The sequence below is a fragment of the Chroicocephalus ridibundus genome, chromosome 7 (genome assembly GCF_963924245.1).
Source record: "Chroicocephalus ridibundus chromosome 7, bChrRid1.1, whole genome shotgun sequence".
Taxonomy (NCBI): Eukaryota; Metazoa; Chordata; class Aves; order Charadriiformes; family Laridae; genus Chroicocephalus; species Chroicocephalus ridibundus.
This window is the reverse complement of record NC_086290.1, coordinates 11,217,641-11,236,270: the sequence shown is the minus strand read 5'-3', so window position 1 is coordinate 11,236,270 and position 18,630 is coordinate 11,217,641. Positions and strand designations below refer to the sequence as shown.

The 18,630-nt window shown below is 37.8% G+C and overlaps 1 protein-coding gene across 4 annotated transcripts in view; it reads right to left on the bottom strand.

The window, feature by feature from the left end:
- ZNF148 (zinc finger protein 148) overlaps window positions 1-18,630 on the bottom strand; it is a 39,813-nt gene that overhangs the window by 11,554 nt on the left and 9,629 nt on the right. For 3 of the 4 annotated variants that reach the window (XR_010071975.1, XM_063341316.1, XM_063341317.1), the window contains exons 2-5: window positions 6,186-6,531; window positions 4,860-4,985; window positions 1,658-1,781; window positions 901-984 (exon numbers count right to left, since the gene is read on the bottom strand). Coding sequence is in view for 3 of the 4 variants with exons in the window: in XM_063341316.1 (XP_063197386.1) it covers window positions 901-984; window positions 1,658-1,781; window positions 4,860-4,985; window positions 6,186-6,515 (664 nt within the window). In the remaining variant the exon portion in view is untranslated. The remainder of the gene's footprint in view (window positions 1-900; window positions 985-1,657; window positions 1,782-4,859; window positions 4,986-6,185; window positions 6,532-18,630) is intronic. The other variant, XM_063341318.1, reaches the window with a different exon arrangement.

The following is an 18,630-nucleotide window of genomic DNA, read 5'->3' as shown; positions in this document are numbered from 1 at the left end:
TGCGGAGGTTTTTTTTTCTCCCTCTCAACTCTGACACATGCACACACTGCACTGCGTGTTAGTAGCTTTCATATCCATTTAAATGCTCCAGCCAAGAAACACTGTGCACATTCACCAGCTCTGCTTTTCTGAAAAAGAGGCTGAGAAACTGGCATCTCGTCCAAAGGGACCATATTACAAAATATTTAAAGAGGGATTGAAAGGCCATGCACCAAAATGCCAAAAACCCAACGAAGCCAAACCTGTTCAAGAATGTGGTTTTGTGCGGTGCAAGAAGATGAAAAAAAATAAACACGTATAAATTTTAACTCTCTTTGGCTTAAAACTTCAGGCCTTATTTGACCTATATGGCATATTTTTAAACTAAGGCTCTTATTTTTAGAACAGTTCTGAATTAAACCTTTCCAAAAAAGAAAAAACAAAAAAAAAAGTGAAAAGTAAAGCCGATACTAATACCTTTGGGGTTAGGCATTTTGGCCATTTTAGTCCTGGCACTTTTCCATCAAATTCCAAAATAAATAAATAAATAAATAAATCTACTGAAATGTAATTTGGAAGTCCCTGTTGTCTGAATTAACTTGGTCCAACAAAACATAGAACTGCTTAACAAACCTTGGCTTTTATGAATGCACGAACTTCAGGATTTGCTACTCTGGGGTTATTTATAGAATACTACTTTCCGATTTGCTTACTAGACTTTACACTCACTTTACAGCCAAAAAAATGTGGAGCAAGTTGAAAGCACAAAACTAATTTCTTATTAAAAGTTTTATAACATCTGTTAAGTTAAAACAAACTACAACAGGGCTTTAGGCTGCATACTTATTACCAAAAACCTTGCCTGAGTGGGGAAACAGTTTTTAAGCACGCCAGTAAAGATACTCAAGGCACTATACTCACCAGTATGAATCTTCTCATGCCTCTGTAGCAGGTACTTCTGTATGAAACGCATGTCGCACTGACTGCACTGAAATGGTTTTTCACCTTGAACAATATAATTCCACATCCATAAGTTAATAACTACACACTGTTGGTTTTGATAACTACTTTTTGAGGAATATTAAAATGTCTATTAAAAAACCAGCATCTGAGCGAATTCCAAAAATACTCTAATACCAAAAAAAACATTAGCCTTACTAAGTATATGAACTGCAGAATTCTTTCCATGATCCTAAGAGTCACATTAAGACTAGAACGGAAGAGTGATCTGAAATGGCTGTAATTTCCTCATGAACAAGATCAATCATGATGCTGGCATAAGACTGCATTCAGGATACTGGCAAGCTATGATAATAGTAAGTACCTTTTTCACTTCTCCGAACCAGAGAGATACCTCATCAGGCAAATAAGCAGCCGGAGCACATTTTACAAAGGGGTCAATTTTGGCACTTAGGCTACAAGTCAACCCATTACTTTCTGATAAAGAAAGAAAAGAAACCTTGTAAACAGTTAGGTCTTCAGTTTATTAAACATATGTTGATTTGCTTTTTTTTTTTTCTGGTATTCTTTTGACACTTTGGTGCATGGAATCTCTAAGCTTAGATGCCAAGTTAGCTATAGTCTTAAAACTGAAATTCGCATAGAGCTGAAAACATTTTTAACATCAGTAAACAACTCTTTATATAGTAGAAAAGACAAATTTGAAGTCAAGCAGTACCTGTATGAATGAAGACATGTCTCTGTAAATGGTAGTTGGTTCTAAAGGCAGCATTGCAATGCTCACAAACATGAGATTTGTGGGTTTTCAGACCAAGTGATCCATCCTCATTTATTGTAAGGATCTATTTTAAAAAGAGTAAAATTTGTTCTCACACTACCCTCTAAAGATGTCTTATTAACTACAAAAAAAAAAAAACATTAATTTTTTTCGATGCAGAAAATGTAAATATTTCAGGTAAAACAATGCTAATTTCTACAAAGCTACGTGTTAGGCTTTTAGTATACATTTCCAATTGCAGTCCAATCCAACTTGTGTCTCCTTGTGTATTAAGAGATATTTCAACAGGACGGAGACAAAAGCAGCTCATGGAAAATCAGCTTAGAGCTTCCCTATTCACAGCTGAGTCACTTTATATGCTACTGTTTACTCTGTCCACCTGTTGGAAAGGATGCAAAGTAACCAAACCACCTCTGGGCGCTGAACCACGGATAATCACATTTTAAAGCAAAAGCGAAAAGTTATATTCTTTTTTCAAATCACGACTGTAAATGTTTGCTAAAAGGCATTAAAACTTATCCAGGATAGTCATACAAATTATCTACACCTACATAATACCAACAGTCTCAGAAGCAAAATTCTATTTTAAGAACCAAAACCCCAAAGCCAAACAACCAAGAAAATAGTATCATTCTTCTCCCCTTTCAAGTTTTTCACTCAATAAAATACTGCTCACTCAATATACATATTAGAGCATCTCCTTGACAAATTCAACTTGCCGCACTCGATTGCTTTGATGTCAAACAAAGCCGCTATTTTCATATAAAGTTGAAAAACTTAAATGAAAAAAAATAGCACCATATCTACCTTATTCAATAAACCTCATCACAGGTTTTCTCTAATTTGTCAAAAAGAAAAAAAAAGTAACAACCCCAAGCTCTTTACTATCTCTGGCAAGAGAATAAGAAAACCAGTAAACAAATTACATTTCTAAAAGTCTTACTTAACTGGAAACAGAACTATAAAGAGGAGCTTAAGTAACCTTAATAAAACAGTTTAGTCCCTTGTTATTAACAAAAAATAAAAGTCTGCTGGGGAAACACATCTGCAATTTGATTAGCTACGTTGATTTAGGTTTTATGGTAATGACAGTGATGAGAAAGAGAGTCAATAACTGAAATAGCATCTCTGCAATAGTAGCAAATTCTGTGGGATCTACTTAAACGATTTTTAATTCTGCTCCATTAAAACTCAGCAAGAGTGAAAGTCTCAAGCTAACAAATTCTTGTGCATTCACTCTGAAGGACAAGCACATTCATACGTATGTCAGATTGGTATGTTACAGCTCCGGTAAGTCACAGATACAGACAATTATAAAAACTCTGTTCTGTAACAACATACAGCTAATGAAACACTGACTGGTTATTTAAAATGAATTTAAATACATGTTATGAAATGTTTTTCACATAGTATATTGAAATTTTAAAATAATTGTGCAGAAATTACACTTAATTTCACAGTTATCCTAAGCCTGGGCTCTTCTACTGCATCCATCCATTGTACCACTTCTTAAAGAAAGAAAGTTAACTTTGTCAGTGCATTTTTCCTAATAAAAGCAAAAAAAAAAAAGCTTGAGCGTATGCGTGCACATGTGTGTGTATGCGTGCGAGTGTGTGTATGTGTGCACATGTGTTTGTGTGCATGGAAGAGGGAAAAGTAGACAGGATTCATAGAAGCTATTGACTTTTTAGATATATGATGACTATATTAATATAAAATAAAGTTTAAAATGTTTCAGTATGTTAACTGACTTCCATTTGTAAAAGTCCCAGCTACCGTTTGGATGGAAAATCAATCCCATTAGTCTGGGAATACTAAATTAAACTGCAGTAGGCTCTCACCTATGTCAGTCCTTCAGCTTCTTTCTGCCTTTCTACTCTGACAACCTTGAAAAAAGGGGAAGAAAGACTGAAAAAGAACCTGTTTAACGATCCTCCTGATCCTTTTTCAATCTTTTGTCATCTCCAAAGACTAATGCTGACAGATTGGGAGATAAAAAGGAAGCATGCAAGTACAGGTCTGCAGGAAGAGGGACACATGCCTCTCCTACCTTGCCATGTTTCCATGGAAGTGATCTGTGGAGGTACTCAACCTACATCTCCTTTTTCTATCCAAGAGAGAAGCATCTTGATGCACAGCATTTGGAACTTGCTTCCATACCCAATCTGAAACAATTTCTCAACTTTCCAAGAATACTACAGATGCAGCCTAATTTGACAGTGCTTTGGGGAGGACTGAGGGGGTCCCACTCAAAGGCCAATGAAAAGGAGATCTTGGAGTTTTTCCTGGTGATAGGGTGAGTTTTCCTTCAACGTATACACAGTCTGGGTTGATTTCAGAGTAGGCTGATTTTAATGCTGCTGTGTGATCATATATAACTGATTTTTGCCTATCAGAGCAGCCTGTACATGTTCTATTTTAAGTCTGAAGATTAATACTAATTTGGGGAATTACTAGAAGATATAACACTTCTACCTCATGAGGTGAAATGAGTCTGGTTTTATCTGAAGTGCGTCTCAATAGAAGAAAATTGTTTTCAGACATACAGGGATACATACTCTTCATGAATGGATCTACAAAACAAATTTTGAAGTAACAAACCAGCAGCTATGGTAAGAATCTTTTGATATAAATAAATACATATATGAAGATGATTATGACCACAGGAATATTCCCTACCGGTAAATTATTTTCTATATATTAGTAAACTTTTTAGAATTGTCAAAACTACCATTTTAGATTTCTTTTTAAAAAACTTTTCACTACTATGCATGAAGCATATAAAATTATCAGGCTCACAGAAAAGCACAACTATTATTAGATAGATACAGAGTAATGATTTATAAATTGTCTACAAAGCTACTGACTCATAATTTTAAAAAAAAAAAAATATTTGGAGAAAGAACTGCCTGGAGAGACAGATGTTAAAATATGTCAAGGGTTCATGTTGCTAAAAAGAGTTCAAAGAAAAACACTGTTATATCAGGTTTTGTTTTGGGTCTCTGGTGAACTTCAGAACTCCATCTTTACTGAGCAAACAAACAATTTCCAGCCTAACTACTTCAAGTGCTAATGAAATTAGTCATAGTCAACCAAATCTTCAGGTTCTTTTAATCTTGGTTTTGCCAAATCAATGTCTTACTTTTGCTGGTGAACGCTGTTTTCTTTTCTTCTTTTTCTGCAAATCTACTGGCTCTCGTATTTGTTTTTTGTCTCGTTTCTGTTGTTCAGATGCATCAGTAAAGGTAATTTCTTGCTTTACACTGATCTGTTAAGATACCAAGTGCCAGTTTCAGGTAAGGTTCTCACTACAGAAAAGCAATTTTTCAATTTTAGAAGATGACAAACTGCTGAAACAGAAAACCTTTTTCTAAGGGAATTATCTTGTGGCTTCATTCTTTCAGAAATTTAAGTGAAAGGAATAATAAGTCTCTTAAATAAAAAGGGCATAGTTAATTTCTACAGTGACATTTTGATGTATCCTTTCATTCATCTCCCAAAGTCTTTTTTCCTTCTGACCTGTGGTGATTTTGAGATCAGTTCGTATATTAAAATCACTTCCATCTGTAAAACCATTCAGTTTTTCATACCTATTTTACTTTAGTCCATGTGTTGTCAATGCAAGATTTAAACGGAATAGTTTATCATATATTTAAGACAGAAGTATTTTTTTAAGAAAACAAAAATAGTGCTAATGAAGCTTTTCCAAAAAATCATCTAATGTAATAAAGAGCATGATACTCTCACATCTTTCTAACGCCTGAAACACCTGATCTACAGCTAGCAGAGTAGTGTTTTAACAATGCTACCTTTCTAAAGATTATTCTTTGTATGTAAGGCTACCTCCTTTTAAAGTCCTGGTAATTATCCTTTATGTTTGAAGGGTAACAGTGATGATGTGCTGCGTTACAGATAGATGCTCTGTTTGCAAAAAGGAAGTCATCTATATTCTCTCTGGGAAAGCTGAGGTACACCTTCTATGAGATATTGAGGAGGGGCATATTTATGGTCATGTATGAAGTGTCACAGTCCAACCTGCAGTGTGAATGCAATTGCTAAGCGTCCACATACTTTGAAAACATACAAGATGCTTCCTATAGCAAAAGAAACTAAATAGCACTATGAACAGCATAAACAGTATGCACCTTTTAATAACGCTATTTATTCTGGTTTGCAGTTACTCTTGAACATTAAATATATTTAAAAGAGCACAGTTTAAGGCATTAATTCTATGGTAACAGCCTGCTTATAAGATACTTATAAAACAGATACTTAAAGATTATACTTAATTGGCAAAATTTATCCACAGCCAGAGGCAAATGACATTTTCATAAATAGCATCCATTCATAAATATTTTGATAATCAAAATCCAAACAAGCAATTAATTGATTCTTGCCAGAGTAGGATTAGACTACCAGATCAAGCTTCCTAGTAATTTCTCCAATATTTCACAAAGAAATTGCTTACAGGGACATTAACAGCGTACTGCAGCCCTTGAGGAAGTCTATCTTGCGTATCCATGTCATCATCATTTTTTACCGTCTCCTCATGGACCATGAGTTCATCATGTGAAATCATCTCTTGCTGTCGAAGTTCACTTTCCTGTAACACTTCGTCTGTTGCGAGAATTTCTTGGTGCGCCATAGTCCGATCTTGAAGCACTGCCTCTTGTCGTTCTCCCGATACTCCAGACTGGTCAGATACTGCACCCATCCCTACCATAGCCCTGGATGACTGCATTTGGTCTATGCCACCACATTTAAGAAATAATCCTCCCAGCTTGTCTTCAATGTTCATTCTTAAGTGCAATAACCTACAAAGAAAGTTTTAATAGTAAACATCTACAATTATCTACAATCTCTTGCTTAAAATTCTTTACTTATAAACATTTTATAAGAACTCAGTCAGTACTCAACACACACTCACTCCTAAAGCTGATATCCGAATAAAAACAAAAACTTGGATATCTTGGTTCAACATACTCCTTTCACACACGTGCACATGTATACAATTGAACATTTTCAAACAAAAAGTTTCAAATCGAAGTGCCTTCTGATTACTGGCAAAATCCTGGTAGTTAAATGACAGCTAATTCTTCCTGCTCGTTCCTTAGAATACTGGGGGGTTTTTCGTGTGCCCTTTTTATTCTGTTTCCTTGTCTGTTTTGACTGTCTTTTACAAATGCCTCTTTCATATTGGTCCTGTTCTCCCTAATTCCTTGTTCTTTAAGTGCCCATTCACTGCTGCTACCCCAGGGCATTCTGTAGCTGCTGGAACATCGTAATATCCACAAGTGAGAGACAACTGGGCTGCATCAAAAGAAGCGTGGCCAGCAGGTCGAGGTGATTCTCCCCCTCTACTGTGCTCTGGTGAGACCCCACCTGGGGTACTGCCTCCAACTCTGAAGGCCTCGGCACAGGAAAGACATGGAGCTGTTGGAGGGCGTCCAGAGGAGGGACACAAAAACGATCAGAGGGCTGGAGCACCTCTCCTATGCGGACAGGCTGAGAGAGCCTGTTCAGCCTTTGAACAGCCTTCAGGTTGTTCAGCCTGGAGAACAGAAGGCTCCAAGGAGACCTTATTGCGACCTTTTAATACTTAAAGGGGGCCTACAGGAAAGAGGGGAACAAACATTTTAGCCGAGCCTGTTGCAATAGAATAAGGGGTAATGGCTTTAAACAAAAATAGAGATGATTCATACTAGATAGAAGGAAGAAATTTTTTACAATGAGGGTGGTGAAACACTGGCACAGGTTGCCCAGAGGGGTGGTAGATGCCCCATCCCTGGAAACACTGAAGGTCAGGTTGGACCGGGCTCTGAGAAACCTGATCTTGTTGAAGATGTCCCTCCTCATTGCAGGGGGGTTGGACTAAATGACCTTTAAAGGTCCCTTCCAACCCAAACTATTCTATGATTCTATGAAAACACAACTTTCTGGCTAAAGGTACAAGTCAAATAAAGACTATATAGAGGTCAAACCTGTTTATAAAAAAGGCATTCACTTTCACACCAGCAGGAGCATTAGTCAGGAAATATTAAATCCAGTCATGAATAGCAATATCATTACATTGACTTATGGTACACAGATAGATATAAAATCATAATATTCCAACAAGTGTCATGACATTATTAGTTGTTTTTTAACATAGGACAGCAGGCTTTTGTGAAGCTGGAAGTAGCAACATCTTCATATAGTACTTATATATTCAAGACAGTCCTAAGCCTCCTCTTCTCCTTGGCGCACTGGATGTCCAGTCCCAGCAGCAGCCTCCTTCACCCTATTCCCCAAGCCCATAACTCCTACCCGTTCCACAGTGCTCTGGTCTGCTCCTTCAGACAGACAGACAGAGATCCTTCCTCCATCCCTCCCTCTTCCCACAGCTGGAGGGCAAAGGCTATACAAAGGCCACAGCAGACACAGGGACGGGCGCAGAGGGACAGTGGAGTTGTACAACACACAGCAGGCCCAGCCAAAGCACAAGACAGGTACCTTGGGGACTATTACAATGGCATCAGCACCTTTGATTTTGATACATTCAGAATTATGATATAAACGTGATGTTGGTATATTGCTAGTCATCAGCTTCAAATTCTGCCCCCCCTAAGAGCGCAGCATGGTGAAAGGCTCCATCTCCATTCAGGTTTTAAGTCGGAAGCTACGCTTCTTTCCCTGCAGCTCTTGACGACAGCTCATAACCAAAGAAATCACATCTCCATGCCTCGAATTGTCAGGGCATCACCCTGCAGACGGGCACCAGTATAACTCCCAGGGCAGTTTAACAGCCTGCCAACATGCAAAAAGACTGGATCAAACAAATGCGTGTGAAATGTTTAAATTCCAATTTTCAGTTTGATCTATTTGATCACTTTCCAAATCATTTTCTTTACTCGGACGATCTTTTGAAAATTTTCAATGTATCTTAAACATTTGTGAAAGTTTGTTTATACCAAACACCACTGAGTTTATAAACAAACAGTGGTCTTTCTTCAGTTGAGATCCTAAAGTACTCGGTAGGAATGCAAGCCAAAGCAGAAACAACTGAAAAGATCTCACTGTTCTGCTACATTATACTTTGTTTCAAATACTACTATTAGTTCTTAACCTTCTGAAAGTAAAATTCAGTTAATTTCTCAAAAAAAACCCCAAAGAAACAAACCAACCCACCACCCACCCCAACAAATTAAAAAAAAAGCCCGTTAACACCTCCTGGTAGCAACTCACATCTTGTAACTTGAAAGCGAAAGAACATTTGTCCCTAATCTCTACTGTGAGAGGTCTAAGCTTCTGAATATATCACAGAAAGGCCGACAGACAGGACGGGTCTGACTTCCCTGAGTTGCAAACACTTAAGAGACACGCCAAAGAAAGAAGCTTTTCAGTCAATTAGATTTTTTTTTAGTAAGCCTTCCCCTGCTGGAAGTCAGAAGGACACAGTCACCAAGCTAAATCTGTTTATATATGACAATGTCATCAAAATTTTTAATGTTCTTCCTTCCTACGTAAAAAGCACGTTCCAGGGACCAAAAAAGCCTTTGACAGGAGGAGCACACAGGGAAAATTTCTATTCAGAACATTTACGCTTGCAATTTGTCCTTTTTTGTTCTGCAATTCTAACATAAAGAAGTCTGAAATCTTACTCTGGATTTTCACAGCATCTGTCTTCAAATACAGACAACAATTCCTTAATGCCTTAAGTGAGCTCAGGTAGTGTTAGGTGACAAGTTTACTCCCAAGTTAATCCACTTTATAGTAAGGGAATGAGATTTCACATGTCTCCAAGGGAAAATGCCCATCCGGTTTCCGACACAGCCACCTGCAGACTTTATATAATCCATGAAGTATTTTTTGGAGGTACCTGGGAAACCATACTGATAACAATAACAAAAACAAAAAGCAAGCCTGGCACAGCACTAAGGCTGTATTTTTTCCAGCAGCGCAGATCTCCCAGAGAGATCTCGCAACAACAGACCTTAGTGCTCCTAGAAAATTCATCCTCATTTTCTTCCATCATCTTATCAGCGTGGATTATCCTGTGCCAAGTCAGAAATGTGAGAAGGAACTGAAGTTCTTCAGAATCTGTCTCCCATGGAGCCATGACTTGATAAGAGATGGTGCAAAAGATCTAAGTTTGAGACTGGTTTCTTAGGTAGGGCATTTTAAATATGTAGCACGAAAGACAGGCTCCAAGAAAAACAGATAGATTTATTCATTTCAGCCTTTATCCCATGTTAATCCATACTCAGGGTACATCTTACACAGACCGTCATTCACTATGCTTTTGTTCCACACTAAGAAATGTGACAGCATAAGCTCACTGCAGATTCCTTAGAGGAATGACGTGGACAGGTACCAGAATGCAAGAACTCAAGATGCTGAAATACCTTCAAGGGAGAACAAAAAGCATTGAGGGTGAGAACACGGTGGCCCTGATCTGTCGGCTCAAGCCACTGACAAAAACCGCACAGAAGGTTGTTCCACATGGAGGATACTGTCATATCACTCTGAAATTAGGTAGGAATTGCGGAAATCCTGGATTTAAAGCTATTTCCTGGCAGGAAGGTAGGCAAGCAAATGCAAACAGAGAGACTGAGTGTTTAAGAGTGCAGAAGAGCCTGCTCCTCTCACCAGCAGAGGCAGGAAGACTCGTGACATGCAGAATCCTAGGACAGCTGGCAAGATACAACAGCTGCCCAGAAGAGAAGCTGTCAGTGTACTGATGCCTAATGGCCTTGTTAGTTCTCTCAATTGTCAAGGATATGGAAACTTTTTCTTTCTCACCCTGACTAGTAGGCTTAGTAGAGTCATGCAACCGAAAGCGCTCAAGTTGTTTTCCAGTCATCATCTTGAGTCATATCAGAAGCTGGTACAGTGAGTGTACTGCTTATTAAACCAGGCTTCCAAACATCTGTTTTTTCGTAGAAAAATAGAGAATTCATAGTGTTAGGCTGCATATTCTAAGTGATGAAATGCAACATAAGTTATATGACACGCAGGTACTGTTTTAAAATGAAGAACCACAAAAAAAAAAAAGCTATTAATCCAAACAACAAGTATCCTAATTGCAATCAAAACACGAGTGATTTGTCAACTTACACCTTTTGACTCACATAAAAGGAATCCTATCATTTAAACTGAAGATGAGGAAATGCGTTCACGGAAGAATGACAGTGTGATAAAGAAAACGTAAGGTAAAAACATTCAAACAAGCTCACTTTATCAAGCCTGCAAAGATTAAATAAATATTTAAGTGCAAGATGCATCTGTGAAATAAAGATCAACTTGCTTTGAGATTATCCTGAGGGAAGCTACAATAATACAAACCACATACTAACACACACAAGCACATTTCTTGGCATAGAACGTTGTTATCCTCATTGTAGAGATGTTTTCCATGGAATTTCAGAACTTTTGTTAAGCTTCACCAAATAACCACATGATTTTTCTTTGAATATATAGCTTCTATATATACTGAGAGGGGAAGAAAACTGTCCACAAAATCTTTAAAGTATCAGGTGGTAGAAGTTCTCCAAACCCTTACTCTAGGCAAACCTTTAGGCAAAGTTTCACAAGAAACATCTTGTGAAGCTTCCTGGATGTGCACACATTTTGGGGGAGGAGAAAGAGGAAGAGGAGGGACCGCACAGGAAAGGTCTCCCGGATCATCCCAGCACCTTCTCTGGTCACACAGTGCTCCGCAGCCGCTTGCAGAACATCCACAGCCACCGAACCGCATTGCTTCATTTCAAAAACTGCTGCTCCGCCAAACCCTGGGGCAGTGCTTCAGAACTATTCATTTCAGTCACCCTGACATCAGTTTTTCCAAAGATTACTGCTGCAGTAAGTTGGAGAGCTAAGCAGTAAAGACAGTATTCCTAATTAAAGAAACAGCCGTTTGAACAAAAACACAGTAAAGGGAAACTGTGACGACCTTTCCAATTCAGAATCAAAAACTAAAATACAATCAAAAGAAAACATTAATGGATTTTTAAAAGTCTGCACTGCTATGAAGTAAAGCTGAACAGCGAGCCTGAAGGAAAGTGGCAAAACTTGTTAGCAACCAGAGTACAACACACGGGCCAGCTCTTCTCCACTTCGACTGATGGTGGGTAAGGGTTTTTCTGTCTTCTCCCTTCTTTTCTTAAGCAAGTAGTAAAGCATTATTTAATTTAAAGAGCAAGTACGCAGAGATACTAATTGGCTTCACTTTAAAAATAAAACTCATACGTGCAGCACTGAGTTGAGTTTCTGTAGTTAGGGTTTAAAAGATTATTTACAAGAGATGAACAATAAAATATGCTTAAGGATTAATAACAGACAAAATATCTATTTGTAGAAAAGAACTAATTAATGCCTTTGCTCTGTTTTTTAAAGATGGACTTTTTCTATTTGTAAACAATTTCCTGCAAAAGCATTTGTCGGTTTAAGGCTTCTACTTTTTTTTTTTTTAAGCATTTAAAAGCAGGATTTGCTACTTCTATATCCATATCCCACTCCACTTCTTTCCCATATTAACTTCTCCCTGTTTTTCCAAGGCAAAATAGAATAAAGGAAGGTTGAGGGAGACAGGAAAATAAAGTTTGTTAAAATTCAATTCTTTGTCTGGGTAAAACCTCAGGTCTTTCTAAAGGATTCTAACAAAGACTTGAGATAGAAATATTACTTCCATATATAGCCATAAACTCCCTTTGACCATATCTTTTAAGATTCAACAACCCAAACACAACAGCCAGGATGCACAACAGCAATTTTAACACATCTTTAGCAACTCAATACCATTCTGATAAAAACATCTACCTCGGAGATTCCCCTCACAAAAGCTGAGACTGAGCTCAATTCAAGGTAACCTACCACTGGAGGCAGCCCGATGACATTATTTTAGTTCCACATTTTTGGAAGTGTGTTTTTGTTTAAGGTTAAGACAAGGCAAACTTCCTAAGGAAGAAATAGCTGAAGCTACAGCGTATGTATCTGAGCACTTTCCTACCACGGCCATTCTTCCACAACAGCCTTTGGAAGAACAAGTGCATGCTGGGCCCAAACAACAAACTATATAAAGCCTACTAGTGCAAAATCCACATACAATAAATTTTAAAAATGGCAATCTATAGAAACCCCTTAGCATATTTTGCTTCTTAGGGCTCATCTCTTTCTACAGTCACACAATGATTTTTTCTAAACTGTAAACTTCAATGAATAGAACGTATATTAATACACAAAACTCTCTAAGTGAACATTCTTATTCTAGTACAGAATTGATTGGGATTTTTCCTTCCCTATTTAGCGTAATTCACTTTGGAAAGGTTTAAGCTAAATAAAAAACGCCCATCATTATGTAATCAGAGCAGTTTTACTGGCGCTGCTGATAAATATTTTCTAAGTAGACAAACTTCAATAAAAAGCAACTACAACTGAGACCTCGCTAGATTGCTACCATGCCAAGAGAGGTTCACATTCTTCTATCAGAAAGTGAAGATTAAAATAAATCCATTATGAAATTCAGAGCGGGGAAACAAACAACCAAAAAACTATTTCAATGAAACAGTTGGTGGACTTTCTTATTTAGAAAAAGTCAACCCAATTCCCAATGATACAGCTGCAGGAAACAATCTGACAGATGGGCTACCTGCCCACAGGGGTACTGCCCTGCATCTCTGCCCCAGCTGGACCACCTTGTTGCCCTCACTAGGTTGAGCACAGCATTGGACAAAAACATACCCCCCAGAAAAGCCTTTAGCTTTTCTTAGGATCAGTGGGACGGTGCAGGTAGGGTGCAGAGCAGATGGACAAAGGGAAGAAGCGGGGAGGAGGGAAAAGGACCGCTTCCTTCAGCAGCCGTCAGTGGTTACATTAGATTAAAGCGTATTGTGAAACTTCTCCACAAATGCAACGTACACACATGAATGAACAAGTCACAGCTGCCACGCAGACACACCTAACAGCGATGCCAAATTTAGACCAGAGGAAAAACGTATATCTACATTCTCAAAACTTTCTTCCTAAATGGAAGTATAACGGTCACAGATAATTCTGCAATTCCTAACCCTAACGAAGAAAGAGATAGCAATAGGCCTAACAGCATATTTAAAACTGCTTATGTTTAAGCATTGCCATGCATAAAACTGTCAATGCAATCTTCTCCAAAAGAAAGAAAAAATTGGAACTTGACAGGTTCATAATGTCCACTTAAAAACCCTATCAGACCATGAAACATGTTGAGTTTTTTAACATCAGAAAATATATTTATTTGCACTATTAAAATATGGATATAGTCCAAAATAAAAGGAAACACAGCTAGCTTTCACAATACCAAAAGTTCAATTTTTAACATACTGCAGCAGCCTGGAAAGTAAAAAATAATACCCTACTTAATGGTTCTAGATAAAGAACATTAAATAAAATCATCTCTTCTCCCTGCTCAAAAAATAAGTCATAACTCACAGCTAGAAGAATGATTTTCAAATTAACACACTAATGATTGTAGGAATTAATTGAAATGTGTTGACTTGCAAAAAGAAAGTAATCAAACATAAATCATTGTGAAAAGGTTCACAGATCATAAAATTAACACATTCTAAAATGTAACATACGTTACAAACACTCTTAAGACTTGTTGCACAGTTATTTCTAAATGCTCCATGTTGCTGAACACATGCCAGTAACAGGGCCTGATCCCACAAAGATTTACACTCATACTGAGCTGTGAATAGTCCTATTACAATCAACAGGATTACTCACAGAAAATCTACTTATCGTGCATAAAATTATCCATGCGTGAAAATCTTTGCTACCCTGCTTATCTTAAAATCAGTACTAGATCATCACCAGCATAACCATAACCTAATACCAAACGTGCGCATCGCAAAGCTTTCGATACTACACTAACCAAGCCACAGTTACATGTCAAAATCCACAGGGGTGTCACCAGCATAGCAAACATACTTTAAATATTCCAAAAATCACAGGCAATGTTACTTTTTATGTGGAAAAAAAGCCCACTGATTTTGTGGCACTAAATTATAAACTACTAGAAAACAGTTAATTTTGAGAATTTTGCATAGGAATTTCCACCACTGTACTGTTATCCCTAAAAGAACAATGCAGAATTTCTGGCCTTAAACTATGCAACTCAGGCACTCAAAAGTGCTCGCTCTGGAGACTTCGGATGAAATTTATATGCAGGAAAGGAAGCACTACACATAAGTAAGGCTAGCCAGCATCTTCTAAGTACTTTGAGTAGTTTATAACTTCACTCCAACTACTTAAAATTTTGTGACATTTCATGTATCACATGCATGCCTCAAGCTGAATCGTTGTAAAAATATTTCAGATCATGTATCAAATGTTTTTTTCATTTCATTTTGATAAGAGGGCAGTTACATGACATAGCTGAACCAATTAACGGTGAACTGTCATTGAAAGGCGCAATCCTGCTCCCTCCTCCTAACTGTGAGTCCATCCTATCTTTTGTGCCTACTCACATAAAGACATAGTGGTTTATGGAGTACACCAGCCTATCAAAAAAAAAAAGGAAATTTTTTCAGTTATTAATTTTCTGCTAGGTTAACTCACTGACTCAATTCACCAAAAAGAAAGCATCTCAGAAGCATCTCAAAACAGGATGCAGGAGCGGGCTCTTCCCTGTTCAATATTCACAGCCTAACTGTCTCAGCTCACGTCAGATAATTTCACCTTGAAAATAAACAGAAAAGAAAAATATGTTGCTTTTTAAAAACTGTGAGTTGGGTTTTTTTGACAGGCCCATAAATTTCTTGGAGAAATTCCTGGGTCTCGACACTCCTCAACTATCTGTAAGTATCCGTGAAGCATCTCTTCTCATCACTAGCACTATGTTAGCGTTGTCTTACAGAAGATGATAGCCTGCTGTTGCTATCAGTTACCCTGCTGGCCCAAATGGCAAAGGTCTGTACATATGTATGTACAACAGAATTTCTGGTGTTTCTTTCCAGACTGCTTTTTAAAAGTCCTTGAAACATTATACACTAAAAGCCCTGGGAGAATACAAGAAGCTGCAAGCAAACATACAGAAGTTTCAGGGACTATCACGACTAAGGTACCTTGGTTCATCGCAATTCACCTCTCTGGCCTATTGCCACTATTTATTATTTTTTTAATTATAAGATCATATCTATATATGTGTGTGTATACATATCTTTTTATACAAAGTATCATTTCCTTCAGCACACTGGGTGGAACTGCTCCATAGAAATAGGTGAAACTAGTGAGATAATTTATAATATCCTTGCTTCATTTGTCGCAAGGGCTGAAACGTGTGTAAACGAGACACAGACAGCACGAAAAGAAAGTCATGACCATTTGGGCAACTGAATGCTATCTTGCAAACCAGGATCCTATCCTTGGTCCTGCCAGAGATCTTACACAAGTCTAAACAAGCCATTTCTACCAAACTTTTTTTTTTTAAAAAATAGGAGATCAATAATTACACTTTCCTCATTTTCTGGGTGCTTACCCTGATACATTTGGGTCAGATTTACCCTAAATGTTGAGTATTCAAGGCTGAATTAAATCAGTGACAGCAATACTTTGAAAATACAAAGATGGATGCAATGCTATATATTCTTTTTAAAAAACAAAACCCAAAAAACAACACAAACTCTTAAAGAGTTCAATGGACATCCACACGGAACACAAATTTTCATCTTACTCCCCAGGCATCAATTCTCCAACCATAAAATAAGAAGCGTCCATTGCCCTTCCCTGAGGCATAGTGAAACAGTTGTAAGAATAAGCAACATTCTATACAGGCCACAAGGGTAACCTCATCAGTTTACAGCACTCTTGTTCCTGCGGCCAGCACAGCTCCTGAGGGCAGGAGGTGGCACGCAGAAGATGGAAAGGTAAGCCCACAATAGATAACTTGGGTAACTAGTTGGAGAAGGTGAGTGAGAAGGGTCTGGTCTCTTCTGGGATGTAATCACTGATTGGAAAGCACAACCACTACGTTTCCAACTAACACAGAGTAGCCACTTTGGTGGATAATCGTTAGAGGAATGGGGGCACACAGATGGACGACTGTCATCAAGAAAAGGTAAGCACAATGGTAAGACTGAAGAGAGAACCACTGTTTACCACCATGATGTTGTAACAGGACTGTAAGACATTTGGCTTCTTTTCTCAGCTCTGCCACTGCTGCTGGGCACATTGTTATCTTGGCAAATCCTTCCCCACCCCGTATTTCCACTTCCCTGTCTCCAAAACAGCGGCAATGACCCACCTAGGTGCGAAGAGAGCAGTAAGAACTACCTATGAGGGCCTCACAAACCTACTCATAACTGGTACAGAAATTTCACAAAGAAATACATCCATTCCGCCTTCAGAGGAGGATTAAGCAGAGCACAGTAAGAGAACATGTTATGCAACGAGAAGAAAGCAAGTTACAGAGCAGCTGCTTACTCAATGAGCAGCATGTATCCTGTATGTTCAAAAAAAGTGGTGGTGGGGAGAATATTGTGTTCATGTATCACAGAAGACTACAATATAATATTAAGGTACAATATATTAGTAATATAGTGATGTACACACTCAGGATGGCAAAATTAAGGTGGCACAGGTAAAGCTCAATGCAGCAATTTTAACGATTGCGTGCTTGACTTATACCTAAAACTGTTCTTTTTACAGCATGCTTTTCTTGCCTGTAATGTCTTTACTTCAGCTTCATTGTTTTCTAAAACATCGTGTACATGCATTAAAGAAAAATAGTAATTACAAAAAAATTGAAGACAATTACTTAATATGTCCACGTAGACTAAATAACATTGTACAATAAGCTAACGGAAGTATAATCAAGAAGGTTTCATTCCAAAAGATTTGAAATGAGCAGCAAAACCGGTCTCAGAGATTCTGGAACACATCCCTCATTTACACAAATGACAGCATAAGGAAAACTTCCAGGAAAATACCAACAGTAATCTAAACCATAGGTGAGACGGACATGGATAACGGATACAAAACAGATCTTACAGAGCACAGGCAATATTTCTAGATCTTACTTCAGTATTTGAAAGCATATTTCAACACAGACTCTCAGGCTGTGAGGGCAATGCAAGCATTTTAGAATACAGGAACCATTCTCCTAAATTGCAATTTCAATTTTAGGACATCAGCATGAACTAGGTACGCATTTTTTTCCCTAATTTCATTACGGTAAACTTATTCAGGGTAAGATTACATTCTGTGTAACATCTAGAAACAAGTTCTGAGAAATATCCTTGGCTCTCTGTAGACTAAGTTTTCACATGGTAGTACTAGCAAAGAACATTTTCCCATTTAAACCTGCTGAGGAGGCAGTGGCATATCCCAGCGTAACTTTATTTTTAATGTATATTTATTGCATGTCAGCTGTGTTTTAAACATACCCTTCACCTACACATGGAACACTAATCTCAAAAAATCCAATTAGTCTGAAACATGATTGAATACCTCTTTAGTAAAAGATTCACTGCAGGCAGACCAAGCAAATCCTATGCTTTCTAAGCTGTTTTTCAACCACCACAGTGTTACCTTCAGTGGCCATCTTTCAAAGCCACCACTGATCCAGAAGATCTGAAAGGGCCCTTCCTAAAGCTCAAAGACATAGAGCTCTGTTGACTGCTTCACTCCACTCCTCAAACGCCATAGCTCTACCCTACCTACAATAAAAATAAAGGCCTTTCAGGAACCTATTCCACAAGACTAATACACGTTGCAACTAAAAATTAGGAAACTAAACATGAAACATAGAAAATAAACTACTTCAAGCACATAAATATCTACTTCACCTTGCTAACCTAACCACAAGATCACACATACACATAACAGTCGATGGAAAAAATAAGCCTATATAATATTCCCCTGAGGAAAGAAAAAGAATCACAGGTGACAGTTACCAATCA